Raw genomic sequence first — 21423 nt, forward strand, 5'->3', positions numbered from 1 at the left:
ATGGTCAATCAAGATTTAGAGCGGCTTATTGCCATTCCAAAGGTTGTTCCGAGAGTTTACAAGCGACCCTATCCGGCTATTTCACCCTTTCGGTCTGAACTGAACCAGGATGGAAAGACCATCCTAATCGCAGGCGCAGCCGAAGGCGTCGGGTTTTTCATCGCCAGAGCTTTCGCGCAAGCCTCAGCTTTGAGAGTCATCATTGTAGACATTCGCCAAGGACCCCTCCTTGCCGCAGCTTCAAAAATCAGGGAGGAAATCAAAGAGATCAGTCCGAAGACAGTCATCGATGCCCGTTTTTGCGATGTCGCCAATCTGGACGAGGCTGGCGCACTCTGGTCGAATCTGCGCAAGGAGGGAATCACTGTCGATGTCCTTGTGCTCAGCGCTGCACGTTACGGACCTGGAGAACCAATTTTGAGCAGTGGGCTTGACATGATCTGGTCGAGTTTTACCACAAACGTGAGGGCGGTGCTGGACCACACTGAGCGGTTCTACAAGCAAGAGAAGCACGAGAAGCAGAAGGTACCGCGACGGAGATGAGTATCTTAAGCAGAAGACAGCCCCATGACCTATACCTAATGGACAGCTAACATTTGGGGCCTGCAGTTCCTAATCAATGTCTCTACCCAAGGCATCTACGTGTGGGATGCGGAAGGTGCCAGACCTTCGTATGGTCTGACCAAGAACTCCGGGACGCTCCTAGTCCAGCAGATCGCCAAGGACGTAAAGCCGGAGTCGATGCAAATCATATCGTTCCATCCCGGTGAAGTTTTTACTGAAGCAGCGAGGAAGCAGGGGTTTAGCGAAGACATCATCGAGTGGTACGACGGTAAGACAATTTCTGTGCCACTTTCTTATCAACCCCCTTTTCTTGCGCCCGCATGCGATATACATCAATTATAACATTTATTGTAGGGAATTTGGGGGGACACTTTGCTGTATGGGCTGCGACTCGTGAAGCGGAATTTTTGCACGGTCGCTTTGTCTGGGCTGCTTGGGACGTCGAGGATTTGCGCTCTGAGGAGTTTCAGAATCGTCTGAAGGATCCGAATTACTTGAAGATCGGCGTAAAGGGTCTATGATCTCGGCAAAGACTGACGGCTGCTTGTGGAAATGCCTTAGACTGGCTTAGTCTTGTTGTTGGATTGCGCAGTAAATTGCTGATTGTTGATTTCTTGTGTCTAAGTGTTGAGACCGTATGGCTAAGATGATCCGATCTGCTGGCTCCCCATAACGTAATCTATCACCTTCCCGCTCGAAATCTCATTATTGATCTTCTTTATATCTTTTGGAATACTTGGTAACCGTTTGGCGGTGATTCTGGTCTTTGGTGGATGTCTGGTGCTGCGAACTCCGCTTCAGACGTCATCGTCGTCATGGAACGCGAACCGGACGTTCCGGGTGGGACATCATCGTCCCCTGCGTAAAAGAGCCAGAACAATAAGGGCAATGGAATCGAAACAACAAGAACGTGACATGGAATGGGCGGAGGAGGAGAGCAGTGAGGGGGTGCCGAGGAACAATCGAACTAAGAAAAGGACTACGCTTAAGGCGGCCGACAGTATGACCGAGGTAATCCAGGGTCTAAAATAACTCCTGGAACAAGAGTTTCGTAAGAGAATTGAAACCATAAAGGCAGAGTTCAAGCTTGACGAAATACCAACCGCCTGAGGGTCATCGGCAGGAACGAGGAAGAACTGAAGAGGATTAAGGCTATCATCGAGGCCAAGAAGGCGCCAGGTGCGAGAGTCCTCCGAGACTAACTATACCCAGTCAAAGTTGACAATATCAGCCGTACCGCCGTCCTCGACCAGGAAGGCAAGGTCCTTCCTAGAGCAATAGAAGCCTTGGGCTAGGAGAACGAGTCCAGATTGCCAAGATGGCCTAGCTGAGTAGAAAAGTCAGCGCAAAGGCCTATGGATCCATGGTAGTATACCTTACTAAAAATAGCAATGCTAAGAGGCTTCTACAGGAATGGTACTTCTATATTGCAGGTAAATCAGCTTATACTAGCATATTCAAATAAAGAATAGGACCGATATAATGCTATAACTGCCAGGAGCTCGGCTATAAGGCATTCTCATGCAGCAAGAATCGAGTATATGCAAGATGCACCGCCAAAGGCTATTATTATAGTGAGTGTTAGATATAGGTATCTAAGTGTATATTCTGTAGTGGGCTATATAAGTTATTTAGTAGGAGCTGCTTGAAATTCTACTCTACTTGATATAAATAGGATACTTTAGGTAGTTTAACTGAATATAAGAAAATAGAATATAGTATATAAAAGCCTAATAAATAATAAATAAATATAAGATTTTGTAGTTTTAGCAATCTAAGAACTGCCAGTATAAAAATATAATAATATACTATTAATAATCTCTATAGAATATTTTAAATAGATTAAAATAGTTCTTATAATTTGGAGAGATAGTAAATAGATAATCTAGAGTATATTATAGGTAAATAGGAATCTAGAGGCTAAATAAGTATTAATACAGTCCCCGGACTTAATAGCAGCAACTATACAACTTCTAGACTAAATAGTATTAATTATATTAATATATATACTGGGAGGTAAGTTCTAGATACTTTAAAATATATATTATATCTTATATTAGTTAATTCTTAATCTTAGAGATAGAATAAAGATAGTAGTAGATACTATACTTATTAAAGATTTTAATTAATATAACTAGCTATAAGAAGGAGATGATATACCTTTAGTAAGATAAGCTAAGGCTAAACTGATTATCAATCTTATTTATAAATATAGCCTTTACAGCCTCCTCTCGAGAGGCATGAAGATATAGCAAGGCTCTAACAAGGAAAGTATAATTAACCTGGTGCTAGTAATAGCAGAGGTAGCAAATAAAATAGTAACCTACTCTATATACCTGATAGAATACAAATCGGACTACCAGGCAATCCAAATGACATTTGATGCTGCAATACCTAAATAGATCGTTACAGAAAGACTATTATTCAAAAATGCATTATGGATAACAATTAGAACCAGGGTGGAGGATAATTTCTAAGAGCTTCCCTGGACTGTCAGCGTGTAGCAGACAGAGCAGTTAATGAGGGTCGTCCTCGACACAATATACAAGCTGATGCCTCGAGTATAATGTGACGGCTAGTTACAGTAACGGGCACCTAGACTGTTATGCCACGGGCAAAAGATTGGGCCTTGATCGCAATTGTAGCAATCAAGCAGGTGTACTAGCTGCCTTATAGAGCTTACGGGGGACTAAGCTGTAATATATAACTAGTATTGTATATAAAGTGCTGGTGGATAAAGAATTTAATAAGACTTTAGTAGGTATATATATTCTGGCGAAATCAGGCTAGAGTATAGTAGCGAGTAGGTTAGGCAAAGCCCGACCTAGAAAGATAGGCTAAGGAATTATCCAAAAAATACTATAATACTATTTGGAAATAGAAGAAACTATACTAGAATAAGTTCTTAGTAGAAGATATTAATATATAAAAGGCAGCTAAGTACTTAAAACCTAGAAAGAATATTATAGATAATAGAGTATCCCTTTTAAAGAAATAAGATAGCTTTACTATAAAAGATAAAATAGAGTAGGTAGAGGAGTTATTTAGTATATTCTTTTTATAGTTATTAGTTAGAATTAAAGATAAAGGTAATTAATTATAATAAGTAAAGTATATATACTAACTCTTATTATAGAAGAAGTTAAAGAAAAAATACTAATAGTAAAATCTTAAAAAGTACCTAAGAGAATAGTCTACTAGTAATAATATAAAAGCAGCTTTAGCTAGTAATTATATACTATATCTTTTACCTCTTTAATATATTTCTTAGAAATAGTATAATACTCTACTAATAGAGAAATATAAAACTTATTCTATTAAAAAAAGTAAATAAAGAAAACTATATAATAGCTAAGTTTTAGAAATTAATATTGCTACTATTAATACTGAGTAAGATACTTAAGGTAGTTATTATAGAGTAGATATTCTATATAGTAGAGAGCTATAAACTGCTACCTATAAATTATTTTAGAGTAAGAAAGTAAAGATTAGCTAAATAGGCTCTAATACTACTATAGAAGTATATCTATAAGGTATAGAGGGCTAGTAGGGTACTTAATTTAATTAATTTTAATATTAAAGATACTTATAATAGAGTATTTAAGAAGTAACTACTAAAGATACTAAAGGCAAGAGGTATATCTAAAGGGCTAATAAGATAATTAATGCCTTTTACTCTAGGTAAATAGCTACTATAATAGTAAATAGGTATATATTATAACTATAGGAGTTACTATAGGCAGGTTTTTTATAAGAATTACTGCTATTACTAGTATTATTTCTATTCTTTAATATAAACTTAGTATAAAAAGAATTAATATAAAAGGTAGTTTAATAGTATTTATAAATAATTACTTAGCCTAAGTAATTAGATTAATAGTAAAGGAGAATTAAGTAGGTATCTAATTAATTATAAATAAAGTACTAAATTAGGAAAGATAGAGTAATATAATATTTAAAGGAGATAAAACTGCTATTATAAATTTCATGCAAAATATTATACTATAATAGGCAGTTAGGGATGCTTAGGCTAGCTAGTTACTAGCAGGGATATCTCTAAAGTTACCCGGGTGGGGTTAAAAGGGGAGGCTAGTACTACTATTAGGGAAAAATTATTATTTTTCCTTTTATTAGAGATTCTTTCTAGAAGTTAAAGAGGCTAGAAGAACTCGAGGCTACTAGAGAGTTAATTAATTAATTGCCTTTATTTTTAAGAGATTTATTTAAACCTTCTTACTATTACTATATTCCCTATCTAACCTCTATCTTTAATTTCCCTTAGATATCAGGCTACTACAGGCTCTATTAATACCTTACTAGCAAACTTTTCTATAACCGACTCGATATTCTATCTTATAAAATACTTCCCTATTAGAAGATATAAGTCTTAGGTTAATCCGACCTTATATATATAATCTGGTATAGCTTCGGGCTAACCGGCTAAGATATCTATATAATAACTCTTTATATATTTCCCCTAGGGTAAGTTAATAAGTTAAGTGTTATTTTCTGTTTCTTTTTGCTACTAAAGTATATACTAGTAATATACTATTTATTATTAAAGAAAAAGTAGCTAAATTAAAGATAAGCACTAAGTTTCTAAGTATAGTTATATATATAAAGCTATAGTATAAGAAATATATAGCTAGAGCTACTATAAAAAGGCTTTTAACTGCTATATATTTAAAAAGACTAAAGATACTATTACTATAAATAGTAAGATAGCTATTTATAGTAATAGTAGCTTTTATTATAGACTATATATTTAGTATATAGATATACTTATATAGTATTAAAAAAGTAGCTTAGTTAGATAAGATATAGATAGTTAGAGTATAAGTAATTACAAAAGCTTATTAGATTATAGTAATAGTAATAGTAAAAGCTAAAGCTAGTATTTAATTAATATAAAAATAGTATATACAGGTAGTAATAAGATTTTAAATTAATCTCTGGACTCTTTCTAGAATATATCTATTAGTAATATTAAAAGTAAAAATATACTGCTAATTTATATTATTAATATAGAGAATTACTTAAATTTAAGAGGAGATAGCTACTAAATAAATAGAGATTATTTAGGAGTATACATTATTACTATAGAGAAATTATATTCTGATATTATATAATTCTAATTAAAAGAGAATAGTAGAAGTATTAAAGAAAGTAGATAGTATAATTATTACTACTAGCTTCTTATAAAGAGGGGGTATAGTAAGTATAAAAGATATTATTTAAAATATAGCTATAAATAATACTAATAAAATAATAGCTAGCTACTCTATTATTCTTAAATTAAGAGAGAAGCTAAATTTATATATTACTAAGCTTAGTATTATAGAAATAGCCCTGAGATATATACTATATAAATTATATTAATAAAACCTAACTATTATAATAAGCAGCTACTCTATTCTAAAAGTTATATAGCAGCTATAATAATAATCTAACTAATAGACTATTTGGTATATCTATAACTATATTAAGTATCTTAAAGATAAGAGTAACTTTCTCTAGATAATATAGGTTCTAGCCGGGGAAGAAGACTTTATATTAAAATTAAAAATAAAAGTAGCAGCCTAGAAGGCTACTAAAAGAAAATATAAATTAAATAAGCTATTATATTAAGTAAAATCTATAAGAATAAAACTAGCAATAATTAAGTAGCAGTAAGTAAGAATACTACTAAAAAAAGTTAGAAAATACCTAAAGTAAATAAATATAATACTATCTAGTAATAGGCTAGTAGTCTATTTTATTCTATTTATACAGCCTCTTATAGAATAGATAGATATTTATTTAAGCCTACCTTAAATAAAATAGATAGAAATAGATATTAAAAGTAAGCTTGTAAAATAAGTAGATATAGAAATAGAAATATATAGATACTATAAAAAGATAGTATATATAATCCTTCTATTTATTATCTTCTAGGCTTTTATAAAGCTTATTTTAACTAATAGATTAATTTCTAATATTTTAATATCTTTAAAAAGCTTCTTTATATTCTTAATATAATCTTTATAAAACTATAATCTTACTATTTATATTATTCTAATTATACTAATATCCAGCCTAGCCTAATTATCTTAAATTATTTAATTATATATTAAAAAGAGCCTCTTAATATTAGTAGATATAAAAAGAATAGAAAGTATATTAAGAGCTATTTATAATAAATATAAATACTTTTTTTATTTCTTATACTAATAGCTAATAGAATCTAAAATATTCTAGTTAGATTTATAAATATTATGGAATTAATTATTATATTTATTATTAATAGTATATATAAAATTACTAGTTATATTCTTAGCTTATAATAAGATAGTTATTAATAAAAGTAGTTATAATAAAATTAAAGCTTAATAAGATTTTTTATAATATTTATTAAAGGAATTTTAATATATATACTACTTTTTTATAACTAGCTTATTATATTCTTAATTTTAAGAGATAATTTACAGCTTATAATAAGATTAATCTAATTCTTCTATAAGAGATTTTATATTTTAAATTTAATTTAAGTAGTTTATTTATATATTCTTAAAATATCCCTAATAATATAATAAATTAGTATCTTATTAAGCTATAAGTAATACTTATTAAGCTTTTTTTAATAGAAGTTAATATTAATCTTAAAATACTTAAAATTAAAATATTAATAAATAGCAGTTTTATATACCTTTATTTTATTAAGAAGGTATTTATAGTTAAGTAAAATATTCTATAAATATCTATATATCTTAATATATTCTTTTTTCTACTTATACTACTAACTATTATTTTTAAAAGTAATTAGAATATACTTAAAGTATTATAAAACCTTATTAAATAAGGAAATAATAATTTAATTTTTCTTTTTAAGTTTATTTTTATTTTTAAGATAAAGTAGTATTTTACTATTTAATTTCTTTTCTTTTAATACTAACTTCTTTTACTTATTTTTTTACTTATATTAAAGATTCTTAAGAAAGTTTTTAAAAAGAAGAATATACTAAATTATATAAAAAGTAAAAAGCTAATAGGTAATTATATTAATAATAATATCTAGAAATTTCTTTACTTAAATTATTAGATTATTAAACTACCTTTAACAATGAGACGGCGTATTTGCCGCCAAATCTGGCAGGTTCTGCCTCCACACATAGCGGCGATTTTGCCAGCAATTCGTCGCCGCTTTAAAGGTCCACCCGGGCTCGATCCACATTGGTATTGCTGGTAGTGTACCCCCAATGTACCACCCAAAATAATTTTGCTCCACTGAGCTAGTGCCCTGAATTGGGCCTCTCGTCCAGAATGTATTACCGTCAGCAACAGAGCCAGAAATGGCTCCCTCGACTATTAAAAGTAGCCCGCTCCCGCGAAGGGCAGTGTGCTCACCTCCCTTCCCTCTCTTTCTTTTGTCTTAGAAACGGAGGCAGCATCGGCTTCACTCATCCGCTACTCGCATCGTCTCCACGATCCAAGATCCTCGTCTACATCTTCAAACCCTCTTTAATATGCGGCGCCACCAGCGTTTATTTGACGATGCAGACGATTCAGACGCATCGTTCTCGCCCGAGGATGACACTATCTTTGACGTGAACGAAGATGAAGCGTCTGACGCAGAGACCGACATCACCGAGATCAACCCCTTTGATGATGTTGACGACCATGTTGACGTCGATGATCTTACTCAGCTCCTTGACAACGTCCACCCTCCAGAGTATTACCAGCGGATAGCGGCAGAGGTCAATGAGGGTGCTCTTGACGGTCAAGACTACAGTACTGGGACTGAGAAACTCCTCAACGCGGTTGAGGAACACTGGCAGCTGTAATGTCCCAGAAATCCATCTACCTTGGCTCTCGCTAACGATACTGTACACAACTCTAGCTTCTGCAATAAGAACAAATTTGGCAATCCCCATGAATGCCTCCAATCCGTTTCCGTCGGTATACTCGCAAGCTTCTTCACATGGCGCCTAGACCTGAAGACTGGCAAGGATGATAGGAAGATGAAGGGCATCAAAACAAGCAGTGCACTGGGCACAACCTGGAAGGTCTTCCGACTTGTATATGAGAGGGCCGTGGGTACAAAGCTCGACCCGAAAATGAATCGTCAGATGCATAGGGTATGTCTCCGAGCCCACTACAGCCCATTCTTCTCTAACGACCGCAGGTCCTTCGAAAGCTGGCAAAGGATCATGACCTGAGCACAAAGAAGAGGGAGAACCGCTGCATGACGATCGATGACCTCAAGGAGCAAATTGAAGCAACGGTGAGCACGACGAGAAAGTCTTTTGATCTCGGAGAGCTCCGGATTCTTGCGGTTTTGTTCCTTCTCCTGCTTGCTCCTGCCGGTGCTCGTCCCTGGCCATCTTGCGGCTCCGGTTTAGAGACATTCGAGTTGTATTGGCAAGAGACCCTGAAGGAGGACCCCACAAACTTCTTATCCAGTTCACGCCGGAGTTTACCAAGACGTACCTCGGTACCAAGGACGCGTAGGTGATATCCATCTGACGAGCTGGTCTACCTTGATACGGAGGATGCTGACCTGTAACAGCAAGACATTTACCGTCCCCGAGACAATGTTTGATCCAACCTTACTTCTTAGCCCCCATGCCTTCCTCTTGGGCATCTTGTTCCGGCATCGAGCCTTTCAGGCATCTAACCTCGTCTCAGCTGCGCAGCTGGACAACTTGGACATCCACCCTGACGAGCGGGAGTTGCGTTTGCCACTCCGAGATGACTTGGATGACGTACCCTTGTTCCGCCGTGCCGTCAAAACCGCTACCGGCTTCGAGATGTCACTGACAGAACCCATCACGTATGGCATGATGGCGGCATGGATTAAGAGAATTGGAGAAATATTAGGCCGACTGTATACTACCATCTGCTATAGCCTGCGCTACAACGCTGGCAACGAGCTCGACGGAAGCCGTAAGTTTCACTATTACCTGTTGACTGCTACCCAAGCTGACCCCTCTGCAGCCTATGCTAGCGATGCTATCCGCAACTTAGCGCTCGACCACGACAGTTCAGTTCCGTTCCAGAAGCATTACCTCGGACGCCAACTACGCCTAGATACCTGGGCGATCATCCGGGGCCAGAGACCGCAACAGGCGCTGCTGAAGCAGGCTTGTAGCATCGGTCATGCGAACAGCAAGCGGACGGCCGACCGATTTGACGGCAGAGCAAGCTGCATCTGTCAACACACCCTCGCATCAGGAAGCTAACGGAACAGGTCCGACGACTGTCCACCTGGATCGAAGAAACGCCAGGACGCCGTTCGGACGCTAAGGAACGAGAAGCAGAGGCTCAAGAGGGAGCTATTACAACAATCAAAGACGCCTGGACGGATGAGCAGGCTGTGGATGATATCCAATCCCAACTCCAGGGCCGCGGGTTCCCCAAACCATGGCCGTAGATGCAACCTGTCCCCCTCAGCGTCCAGCACAGAAGCGCCTAGTTGAAGCGCTGACCGCCCCAGTCGATAACACTCTCGAAGGATATTATAGACGCAGGGACAACCTCATCGACGCCATCGTCGCTTACTGCAGCGTGGTAGAAGGCCGTACCGCACGTCGAACCAATGTCTCGGCAGCGAAGGAGCCGTGTCCAGTTCTTATTGTGGCCCATCGGAAGATAGCCCTGTGGGTATCGCCGTGCTCTCTGTATTCGTCAAAAACGAGATGGAGAGGCCGAGGAGATGTTTTCTGTGCATCGGTGCTGCACTCTCTCTTGAACCAAACGACCCTCGTGTGAGCGAGCTCACCCATGAGTTTTACACTTCCGGTGACCTGTCGAAGCACTTCCGCCGAAGGCATCTTAATCAGCTGCCTGATAATACTCCCTCTCGGTGTGAGGTTTGTGACCTAGACCTACAGCATAAGATGCATGTACAGAACCATGCCATGAGGGTTCATGGTACGGTATCCTAAGAGTTCCCTCGATTTAGAATAGCCTAAAACTTTTGCAAGAGGACTGTGCGGGCGCCCCGGCATTTTGGAACTAGCATAGAGAGCAAATATAGATTCAAAGCGTTTTACTGACTAGAGGCACTAGACTTACGAGCTATTTCTGCCTCTTATTTCAGCGGTCTGCGTTGGCGATGTCTCCTCTTGTTCTTTTATCTCCATTCTCTCATCTTGCTTGTCATCTTCGTCCTCCTCTGAGTCTCGCTGGCTAGCCATTGGACTGGACGTAGGTGATGGGGTTGTGATAGTCCTGGACTGCTGGAAGCTCGCTGGCGTTCTTCTAATAGCCAACGGATAAGCTTGCTCCTAATACAGAGTTAGCGAACAGTAAGTGCCTGGGATAGGTTTCTTCACAATGTCAATGAGAGGAGTGGGAAACAACGGGTCATTAGTAGAGTTATAGTCATAATGTCGATGATTTCGCCGAACTACGATGTAGACATCCGCGTTATAGCGATCGCTCAACTGGTTACATCTACGCATAAGACGTTGAGTGGCCCTAGAGAAGTTTTCATTGGTTCTGTCACGTTTCTGGGTTGAGGAAGGAAGGCAAGGAAGGGTAGTCATGGTCTAAGCATATAGGTACTGCCTTGACGAAGACGGACAAGTGGAAGGGCGCTGTATTTATAGACGTTTTGACATAGGCAGGCGGACGCCCGAAAATTGAACTGGCCTCTTCGCGGCAGCTGGCCATGTGCGGTGTCGACGTGAACCGGCGTTCAATGTCCACTGAATGATCAAACAGCAAGCGGGACCTGCCATGTAATTAGGTGTCCGATTATGTAAGGTTTAAGGGGCTTCCTACAGTACTAAGCACGTGTGTAGGTCGTTATGGGTGCTATGAGGTTAGTCCTCCCGGGCGGAATAAATTTCATTCATTCATTCAGTCGTTATGGGTGCGGGGTAGCCCCGAACTTGCGACCCGAGCGGTCGTGCTTCCGTGACGTTGTCGTCAAGGTCTATTGGAAACCATGCATACTTAAGAGTTGTTGCCAGTTAAGACAGTTGACCCAGATTTCAGATTGCAGGTGAAGGAGAAGGAATATCAAGTAAATGAGTCAGGGGCTCATAGATGTGAAAATTAGATCCGTGGGCTGTCATAGATAGAGTACACCAAGTAATAAGGAAAGAAAAAATTGCGACAATCTATACGTACTAGAACTTTTTGACATCTTCTCTCTGTGGCATGGTCTATATATACATCAACGGTGTAATCCTTCCACTTGATAAGCTTGGGGAAGGAAAGCGGTGACGGAAAATGTATTATCGAGTCTGTACCAGGATGCTCGGCCAACCTAGTAAACAATGAACAGGGAAGCGCCCTGTTGTTGATCAGAGTTGGCTGTGGTCCCATCACAGTAAATCCGATCCAGCCATGTGCCCATTTCAGTCTCTCGAAAATCTGCAAGCGCCTCAAGCCGTCGAAAAACCTCATCGTCGCGAAATAATAAATTGCATAGATTTGGTCCACCGTGAGCTTTCCCATCTATTCGTACCTACTCTAGTGACCAACAATTTGCTAGTGCCATCAGTCATGATGGACCAGAATGTGAAGCCTCGGTTTTTTCTAACAAATAACCGCAACGCCAACAAATCGCAAATAACATCAAGTGGATGCCCGGCGCAAAAGAAAGCAAAACCCTGCTTCTAACCGAGTTGTCACGCAGGTTCTACCCCTTCAGAATAGCATGACATACCTCAACTGATCGGGGTAATGATAGCAAGGTATCGATAACAACAGCTAGTACGCGTTGCACTGGACACTAAATGCCTCAGGGACAGAAACCGCCTTACCAAACGATCTTCAGCTTGTGGACTCATTACTCATCGTGAATTGGTCATTAAGCAGACACGGCAGTGTGGTGTTCCCTGCTTCAAGGTAATCAAGATTCTGAGGCGCGCCGGTCGCATGTTGAGGCTCCATATTGTGCACATCCAATTGTGGCTGCACTTGATATGACTCCCCTGCGCCTGTAAGACTCGATAGACCCGAAGAGGCGCCGCTCAAGTCAATCACGTTCAGATCGTCAAAACCATCTGTACCATCTGCAGGAGGTTGAGGCCAAAACTTAACAAAGCCTGTTTTAATAAACTCCTCGTTCTCCAGTTTGCACATTACTGAATCAACACCTTGGGGCAGTGGAAAGAGGTCGTTGACCGATCTGTTATGATGGTGCTTGAGATCTTTTTTCATAATATTTTCGATCTCCATCCAATAAGGTGGGGCCCCGAATACTATCATCTTCGGGAGAACGTAAGATAGGTTGGATAATTCTTCTTTGAGGCCTGGTTGGCACTTGCTGAGATAATCCAGAAATTTGTCAAGATTATCGCCTCTTAATTTGTTATGGAGACTTGTGCCTCGTTAGGAAGCTTCAATAAAGGTCGATTTTTTAAACTTACTCATCGGTGGACAGGTTAGGGTACACTAACGCTCCATAACCGAAGCGTTCAACTACTTTCCGTAATTGCCGTCCTGTATCGAGGTGGTAATAGAGGTTTTGCCTCTTCTTTTCACGTACTCTACGTTTCGTAGCTTCGTCCTGACCGATCAGGCAAAGCTCTCCCTCTCCCAACGCTTCTGGGAAAACCATGTCAGTAAACTCGTCATTTAGGTCTTTAATGGAATCGTTGGAATTGCCGGTGCTAATGGTGGATGCTTTTTGTGCGTCGTACTCTCGTGACATTGCTATACGATAGAGAGCCGCTGCAACGGCGGAAAATTTCTTGTGAGACTCAGCCCAAAAATGGGTTTTACCATAAGTTTCCGCCAGTTTCCTGAGTCGTTCTAAGTCCGAGTCCGTGGGCTTAATCTCAATTGTTGGCTGAATCGGATTTCTGGCAGCATAGCTGATATGCCATGCTTTTGAAAGATGCCTGGGAGCCCAATTACCTCTAGCCTTTTTAACGAGCCCTTCCCCAAAGTCAAGCGAGCTGGGTGGATTGTTCTGAGGTGCTTCGTCTTCGGGTTGGTCTTCTTGGGGCTGGACCTGTTGTGGCTGGGTCTGTTGTGGCTGGTTCTGTTGTGGCTGGTTCTGTTGTGGCTGGGAATCTTGTGGCTGGGAATCTTGTGGCTGGGAATCTTGTGTCTGAGCATCTTGGGTCTGGGCACCTTGGGTCTGGACACCGTGGGGCAGGGTCTCTTGGGATTGAATTTGAGGTTGACCTCTGATGGCTGGGTATTCTTTGTCCCTCTCGTTGTCGCTTTCGTACTGAGTCAAAGGCGTGAAAGTACTTGAGGGCTCTCTAGAAAAGCATTCTGACTCTCCCTCGTCGTCAACATTTGTGTTCTGAGCCGTGGGTGTTGAAGTAACAGATACTGCTGAGACTTCTTGAGATGAGCATTCTGATCCCCTCCCATCGTCGATGCGGATGCACTTCGGTGCTCTTGGATTATTAGAATGATCTTCGTCTCCGAAAGCACTCCGTTTCCTTGGGGTTGAAGAGCTGTTATCGTCGTTGGGGGGCATTGGTCTATTTCTTTGGGAAGCCTGGGCGGGTAATGTTGTAGTGAAGTTGCCAGTGAAGTGCGGGGATGGGGTTGATGGTGACGTAATTGCAAGAATATCTCGAAATTTCGGTGCGAAATCCTCGTATACGCGATCGTTGTAAAACGCATTAGATACCTCGGGAATCTTCAGTATGTCTCGAATTATCTATGCACGGATTAGCCACATTTATGAAGGCAGAATCCGGTTGGGTTGGCCTATGAACCTCGCCAACGTCCGCAGATTGGGTAGCTTGGATAATTTTCTCTCTAATCTGTTCAATGTTAAAGGCCATTTTGTCTTAGAAGGTGAAACGTGTTTTTGACTATAAGGAAGAGACGGTGAGGACAGTGGACCAGCGTCGCGAAGGGGGTATTTGTACCCCTTAGCTCAGTTTAATAATTCGAAAATATTAAAATATGTCGCCCAATCAAGTCGCCCTGCACGGACATCACGCTGGAGAACAACTCCGGCACGTGACTAGTGAACACGTATGCTGTTTCAGATTTGGAATAGAACATTCCAGAAACCGACCCACTCCTTTGCAAATCACAGTGATGCCATTGAAGTGCAATGAATAAATTGGGGGGAATGATGGTGCTTTATATCATCGTAGGCGAGGCCGGAAATCTAGTGACGTGGGGTGCATTGGAATTAAAGCGTCGCTTGGAGGCTGATGTGGTAGCATTGCATGAACTGAGCTTGGTTTAGGCCAACCGGGTTTTTGTGTAGTTCTTTTGCAATTCTATTCGCGTGTGCCACTCTACTCTGGTGGCGCGCCCCTTAGTTTAATAATTCGAAATATTAAAATGTGTCGCCCAATCAACTCGCCCTGCATGACATCGCTCTGGAGAACGACGCCTGCACGTGACTAGTTGACACGGATGCTGTTTCTGGTTTCGATTAGAATCCCAGAAACGGACTCACTACTTTGTACATCACAGTGTTTCTATAAGTACAATGAATAAATTGGGGGGAGTGATGGTGCTTTATATCATCGCAGGCGATGCTGGAATTCTAATGATGTGGGGTGCATTGGTAAATTAAAGCGTCGCTTGTAATGCTCATGGAGGCTACGGTAGCATGTATGAACTTATGCCCGGTTTAGGCCAACCGGGTTTTTGTGAGGTTCTTTTGCAATTCTAGTGGTGTTTGTGGTTCCTATGCAATTCACTTCGCGCGTGCAACTCTGGTGGCGCGCCTCAAATTTGGTTTGGTGGTTCTGCGTTCGCTCAGCTTTGCCCACTCAAAATTTACTGCGAGGGTTGAAGCGTGTGCGAGTTTCCGTGAGCAACAATCTGCCTACGCAGATTTGAGTGGGCGATCAATTTCGTACGCTGAAAATCGTACGCGGATTTGTGCGGAGGCTAGCATAACTTGCTCCAGAATAAATAGCCTAGCTTATGTATGCTCGCACACTTGTTCCAGCGCACCCGCTCCAGCACACAGTCGTTTCAGAATAAATAGCCCAGTGCCTGTGTGCCAGCACATCTATAGTGCTAGTACACTTGCTCTAGTACACTTGCTTTGACACACTCGATCCAGCACAGCCGCTCCAAAACAATTAGCCCGGCCCGTGTGTGTGCGAGCTCAGATCTGGTTCTACCATACACATCCTAGCAACTACGAGCGTGCGAGAACCGGACGCGAGCCAGCATAAGTGTGCTAGTACACGATAGAGTACATCTTCCACCCGCCAAATATACACCCCACTGGACTTAATCACTGAAGTCTCGAAAAGAGCCAAGCCAGAAATCCGATCCGCTCTGGCCATCTTGCCATCCTTGCAAGCCTTTTGTGTCGTCCAGGTAAAATCTCCGCTCAGAGAGATAAACCAAGATAAAAATGGTCTCTCGCCACTGTCTTGTCGTTGGAGGTTGATTTAGGTCTTGTTCAGGTGCTGGCTCAGGTCTGAAAATATGTCATCAAGTGTGAGATGCTCCGTCGGGTCGCACATAGAGAGGTAAATCTCCGATCCGATGTCTGAGACGTTCTGCTATAACAAAATATCCGCCGCCGGAGCTACTACTGGTATCATCTGATCCAATGTCTGAGACGTTCCGCTGAGTGGGTGCTGTGGGGTGCTCTGGAGGGAGCGGGTAATACGCTCTGAAGGGTGCCCTGAAGAGTGGTTGCGGGTAAGGTGCTCTGGGGGGTGCTGTAGGGTGCTCTGGGGAGTGGGTGCTGTAGGGTGCTCTGGACGGTAGGCCCTTCAGGGACTGTGACAGAATTAGTCGGGCGCTAAGCAAATCAAATCCTTCTGCTGTCGCACTGTACGGAGTAAGACCATGGTCTGTCGGCTACTAGTACCAAACACTTGCCCCTCTTTTCTGACACTTCTCTGGCTACTAGTAGCAACCACTTGCCCCTCTTTTTGGCCACTCTCCTGCTAGTAGTAGCACCAAACTTGCTCCTCTTTCTGTCATCTTCCAAGCTACTAGGGGGGTCTCGTCATTGCATTACAGCTCAACCCCCCGTTCGTCCCTCACGGGGGGGTCGTTGACTAGCCAAAAGTCCGTTGACTCACCAAATACCTGAAAGCTTGGTAGAGACTCTAGTAAAATGATGTACCTCACTAACAAAAGGAAAATTGGGACCTACTCCAACAACCGCTCTCCAAAAAATACAGCACAAACACTGAGTTTTTAGTGTAAGCCAATGTACCTAAATTTGGTCAGTCAACGGACTTTTGGCTAGTCAACGACCCCCCCGTGAGGGACGAACGGGGGGTTGAGCTGTAATGCAATGACGAGACCCCCCTAGTACTAGTAGCATTGCCCCTCTTTTTTGCCATTCTCCTGGTACTAGCAGCAACCACTTGCCCTCTTTTCTGTCATCTCTCTGGCTACTAGTAGCAACCACTTGCCCCTCTTTTCTGTCATCTTTCCAGCTACTAGTAGGAACTTATTATCCTGTCGCGATATCGTCGTGATATGAAACAGGAGACCGGTCCACTACGGGGCCCGCCAATGCCTTTCGGAACACAAGCACTTGTCTTGTGAACCCTCTAGTGTAAGCAGGACCGTCACAGAAGCCTTCGTTCATTAAATTGGGGCAGAGGAAGAGAATCCAGGTCATGCATTGAAAACAGGAGACCGGTCCCCTACCGGGACCGCCAATGCCTTTCTGAACAGGCCTGGCACAAGCACTTGTCTTGTGAAACTTAAGGCCTCCTCAAGGGTTATTCAATCCGATCTCTACTCAACTATTCGATCAAACCCTAGACCGCTGGAGGGAAACATCCTGTAATTACCCGCATTGCTGCCGTAATGTCAATTAGAAATGCAACGAGGGGTTGATTCCGTTCAGTCTTGGCTTTTAACCCTATCTATCTCTATATATTTCTATAAAAACTATTCTGGGAGTCGCAGGGTAGTACTATTGGACTAGGGGCCGGTTAATATTTCTTAGACTCGACGTAGACTAAGATGAGGTTTGAACATAACCAGAGACCAGAGCAGGTCGAACAATCGTCAAGCCATGTCCGCAATCTCATCCGCAATCTTCTTGACTCGAAAGCCCAGCCCTGGGATCGGGCTCCTCAGCGCCAGTGAGCTAGTCACGACCGAGATGCTGCTAAGCGCCATTGCCAGGCTGGCCCAGACGGGGTCGAGGCGCACGTGTTGACCATTGTTTGGAATGGGGTACAAGCATCCGGCGGCGATGGGGATGGCGATGACGTTATACACGACGGCCCAGGCGAAATTGACCTTGATGCGTCCCAGGATGGCGCGCGAGAGGTCCAGGAGGTTGAGCACGCCGCGCAGGTCCGCGAGCAGCAGCACAAAGTCGGCGGCGCCCAGCGCTACGTCGGCGCCGGACTCCATAGCCACGCCCACGTCGGCAGCCGTCAGCGCGGGCGCGTCGTTAACTCCGTCGCCCACCATGGCGATGACAGGGACGCGGCGCGGCGCCCCGGTCCAACCACTCCCTGCCTCGGTTCCTCGGCGGAGCCGCTCCAGCGCCGCCGCCTTTTGCGTCGGCAGCATGCCGGCCACGACGCGATCGGCACGGATGCCCACGCGAGCCGCGACGGCCGACGCCGTTAGTACGTTGTCTCCGGACAGGAGCCACACGGCCACGCCCCGCGCGTGCAGCGCACGCACGATGGCGGGCGCCTCGGGGCGGATCGGGTCGGAGACGGCAAAGGTGGCAGCGAGCACGTGCGGCGTTGGGTGATTCGGAGGGCTTCCAGTCCCCGGAGAGGACATTCTCTTGTAGGCGACCAGGGCAATGGATTTTGCCTCCGTTTTCCACCTCTCCAGTATTGTGGTGACGGCCTGCGGAATGTCTACGCTGAAATCTGCCAGGAGAGCCTCGCTGCCGACAAGAATCTCGAACTGGGCGTCGGGAGCGGCTAAACTCGAGCAGGTTGCTGCCATGCCTTTGCCAGGGATCTCGTTGAGATTGCCAATGATCACACTGCTAGAAGCCTCCGACGCACTGTAGATGGCGACAGCCTTAGCAACGGGATGGGTGCTGTTCTCCTCGACGGCTTTGACGGCCGCAAGCAGGGTAGCCTTCCAAGCATCGTCGCCGTCAACGTAGAACTCCGCGTCCGTAATGCTCGGTTCGCCGCCGAGAGTTAGCGTACCCGTCTTGTCGAACATGACAGTATCGACCTTGCTGGCCTTCTCGAACGCCTCGCCGCCCCCTTTGGCGAGGATGCCGTGGCGTGCGGCCAGGCCACCGCCCACAAAAACCGCCGTAGGAGCCGCGAGGGCCAGGCCGCACGGGCAAGCGACAACAAACACGGCTATGGCGAACTGCAGTGACCAGGCCACCCAGCCGCCAGAGGTCACATCGAGCCAGTCGACAGGCAGACGGCCGGCCCAGCCGAGCGACATCCACGTCAGCCAGGTCAGGATGGCTGTCAGCGTAATAGCCGGTACAAAGTAGGCCGTCATGACATCGGCAATCTGCTCCACGGGAGCGCGCTTCGTCTGTCCTTCTCGCACAGCATCCACGATCTGGTCCAGCATCGAACGGCCAGCAACCCCAGTAATGCGGATGAGCACAGGGGCACCCTTGTTGACCGTCCCGGAGAAGACCAGGTCGTGGGCCTGTTTGCGCACCGGTCGCGACTCGCCAGTGAGCGAGGACTCGTCAAAGGTGCTGTCGCCGCGGACAAGGGTGCCGTCACCGGGCGGGGATCCGCCGTGCGGCACGCGGACCAGGTCGCCCAAGTCGAGCAGGTCAGCCTGGACGACGGAGACCTTCTCCTCCCCTTCCTCGCCGTCATTCAGCCGCTCAACGAGCATCGCCGTCGTCGGGCGGAGCTTGCCCAGCATCTCAACAGCATCACCAGCCCTTGCCTTACTAAGGGATTCGATCACGCGCCCCAGCAGGATGAAGAAGGTAAGGAAGACGACCGAGTCGAAGTAGAGATCCGCGTTGCTGAGCTCAGTCGTGTGATTCACACCAGCCGCGATCAACTGGGCAACGGAGGCTACGTACGCGATGGTAGTTCCCAGCGACATAAGCGTATTCATGCTACCGAAGCGGTAGAAGCGCTGAAGCACCGGTGTGCGGCTTCCGCGCCGCCATAGAGCGCGGATCTCCTTGATGGCCTTGGCATGGAATGCGTCTGCGGCGCAAAAGTACACGGGCGTCGCCAGGGCCAAGAGCGCGAACTGCCCCCGGCTAATGCCCGACGCCAGCGGCGCCATCAGGTAGCTCTTCCCGGCGTTGGAGTCCGACAGGAGGTTCATGTACACGATGCCGATCACGAAGGTCGGGATGCAGATAATGGCGGTCAAGGTCACACGGTACAGCAGCTGCCGCTGGTAGCGGCGCCTGATCTGCCGCGAGCGCTCCTCGATGGTTGGCGCATGATACACGGACGCTCTGATGGCTTCGTCGCTTGCCTCGATGGCCTCGATGATGCGCCGTACCGTGAAGCCCGGCGCATCGGGCAGGTAGCGCACCTGCATGACAGGATTCTGTACCGAGGTGGGCATACCGACAATGGCAAGCTGCCGCCGGAATCCAGCTAGGCTGCGGGCCACGCGGGACGGACATTGAGGACAGTAGATGCCGTCTAGCTTGATATCGACGATGCGCTCCTCGGTGGCGACGATTCCCTCTTCGTCAAGGTTGGTGACGTTATCCACGGTCGCCTCGTAGCCCAAGTCTTCAATAGCCTCGACAATCTGCGGCACCCGAGCGTTGCCGCCGTCGAACGTGACCGTCGCGCTATTCGACACAAGGCTCACCACTGCGTCCACAACCCCCTCCAGCCGGCCCAACTCGTCCGTGATGGCATTGACGCAGACGGCGCATGTCATGCCGCGGACTGCGAGCGTTGCTCTCCGTCTGCCCTCTGGAATCACCTCTCCGGTGGTCCCCGCAATGACAAGGTGTTTCGAGGAGGCTTTTGCCGCTCTCTCGGCCTCGCTAGTCCTGTTCAGGGCCGTCGAGGTCGAGGGGTGTAGTGCAGCTAACATATCCACCTCGACCGCAGGCGTCTCTCCGTTCCGCTTCGACAGCTGGCACTTCTCGCAACTCTGGAGATGAACCTTGGCCCGCTGCTCCCGGTCGGCCGCAGACTGGCCGGAGGCAGTAGAGCAGGCAATCCACGCGACCAAGTTGAAGGTGTGCCAGGATTCATCTTCTGCGGTTTCCGCCGCCCCAGGGTCTTGCTGCCCCGTTGCAGCAGGCGTGCTAGGAGAGGTGGCCATGGCAGACACTTCGAATCCGAACTCTTCCAGCGCCGATTTCATATCGGTGCTGGAGGCGACCGCGCCATGCTCGACAGTGACTACTGAGGTGACAAGGTTCGGCGAGATCCAGCTAATGTGGCGGGTAAATGACTTCTGCAGCGCTTTGCGTATGGTCGGAATACAACTAGGACAATGAAAGTTGGAGATGAGGAGAGAGGTAATCAGAGCCCCAGAAGGACCGCAACCTGGCTGGGTTGCGGGCGACATGGTTGCAGATCGCCTGGTTGTAACTCTTATCTAGGCGAACGACGTTATCGCGCGAAACCTTCGAGCTCCAACAAGTGGCTTCTCAGTGACAGTGGCGATAATTGTTGGATTATGTAGAATCCATGCCTCTCTCTGTTCGTGGTGCCAGCGTCTCTGCTACAGCGACGACATCAGATGGTTTGACTGGATTTGGAAAGGCGAATGCACTTGGGGCCTTGGTTGCCGCGGCTTTGGGTGTTATTATTGCACTGTAACGGGCACGAGATGAGATGGATTCCGCCCAGATGTAAAATTATTGAAATGTTGGAATTTTGGTGTGTTTTGGCAGGGGCGTTGGGGAGAGTGCTGCCCGGAATGTCTGTTGCACTTGCTGTTGACACGTGCCTTCGTCAGGAGGGTGTGGATGCAGGAGAACGTAGTCATTTTGATTGGCGGTGGCGTGAAGAAAGTTCTGAAAAGTTCTCAAAAGTCCTCAAACTTGCT

At 44.7% G+C, this 21423-nt stretch overlaps 5 protein-coding genes across 5 annotated transcripts; 2 read left to right on the plus strand and 3 right to left on the minus strand.

Annotated features, from left to right (window-relative positions):
- Positions 1–1085, plus strand: BGZ61DRAFT_500516 (uncharacterized protein; the record flags this gene model as incomplete). Its single annotated transcript, XM_046251556.1, has 3 exons — positions 1–525; positions 610–832; positions 919–1085. The coding sequence occupies 3 exons, from the start codon at positions 1–3 to the stop codon at positions 1083–1085; spliced, it is 915 nt and encodes a 304-aa protein (XP_046094377.1).
- Positions 1086–8066: 6981 nt separating this feature from the next.
- Positions 8067–10198, plus strand: BGZ61DRAFT_524198 (uncharacterized protein; the record flags this gene model as incomplete). The annotated part of the gene is made up of 6 exons (XM_046252631.1): positions 8067–8380; positions 8441–8678; positions 8726–8824; positions 9004–9047; positions 9110–9486; positions 9538–10198. The coding sequence occupies 6 exons, from the start codon at positions 8067–8069 to the stop codon at positions 9780–9782; spliced, it is 1317 nt and encodes a 438-aa protein (XP_046094378.1). The 3' UTR covers positions 9783–10198.
- Positions 10199–12327: 2129 nt separating this feature from the next.
- On the minus strand, positions 12328–14306 carry BGZ61DRAFT_486982 (uncharacterized protein; the record flags this gene model as incomplete). Its single annotated transcript, XM_046249917.1, has 3 exons — positions 12328–12823; positions 12927–14179; positions 14238–14306. The coding sequence occupies 3 exons, from the start codon at positions 14304–14306 to the stop codon at positions 12328–12330; spliced, it is 1818 nt and encodes a 605-aa protein (XP_046094379.1).
- A 1221-nt stretch (positions 14307–15527) lies between these two features.
- On the minus strand, positions 15528–16259 carry BGZ61DRAFT_467578 (uncharacterized protein). The gene has a single exon (XM_046247792.1). The coding sequence runs from the start codon at positions 15783–15785 to the stop codon at positions 15576–15578; it is 210 nt and encodes a 69-aa protein (XP_046094380.1). The 5' UTR covers positions 15786–16259; the 3' UTR covers positions 15528–15575.
- Positions 16260–17484: 1225 nt separating this feature from the next.
- BGZ61DRAFT_486983 (ATPase, P type cation/copper-transporter) lies at positions 17485–20940 on the minus strand (the record flags this gene model as incomplete). Its single annotated transcript, XM_046249918.1, has 1 exon — positions 17485–20940. One exon carries the CDS (start codon positions 20938–20940, stop codon positions 17485–17487), a length of 3456 nt encoding a protein of 1151 aa, XP_046094381.1.
- Positions 20941–21423: the final 483 nt, after the last annotated feature.

Source organism: Ilyonectria robusta (assembly GCF_021365365.1).
Source record: "Ilyonectria robusta strain PMI_751 chromosome Unknown BGZ61scaffold_60, whole genome shotgun sequence".
Lineage (NCBI taxonomy): Eukaryota > Fungi > Ascomycota > Sordariomycetes > Hypocreales > Nectriaceae > Ilyonectria > Ilyonectria robusta.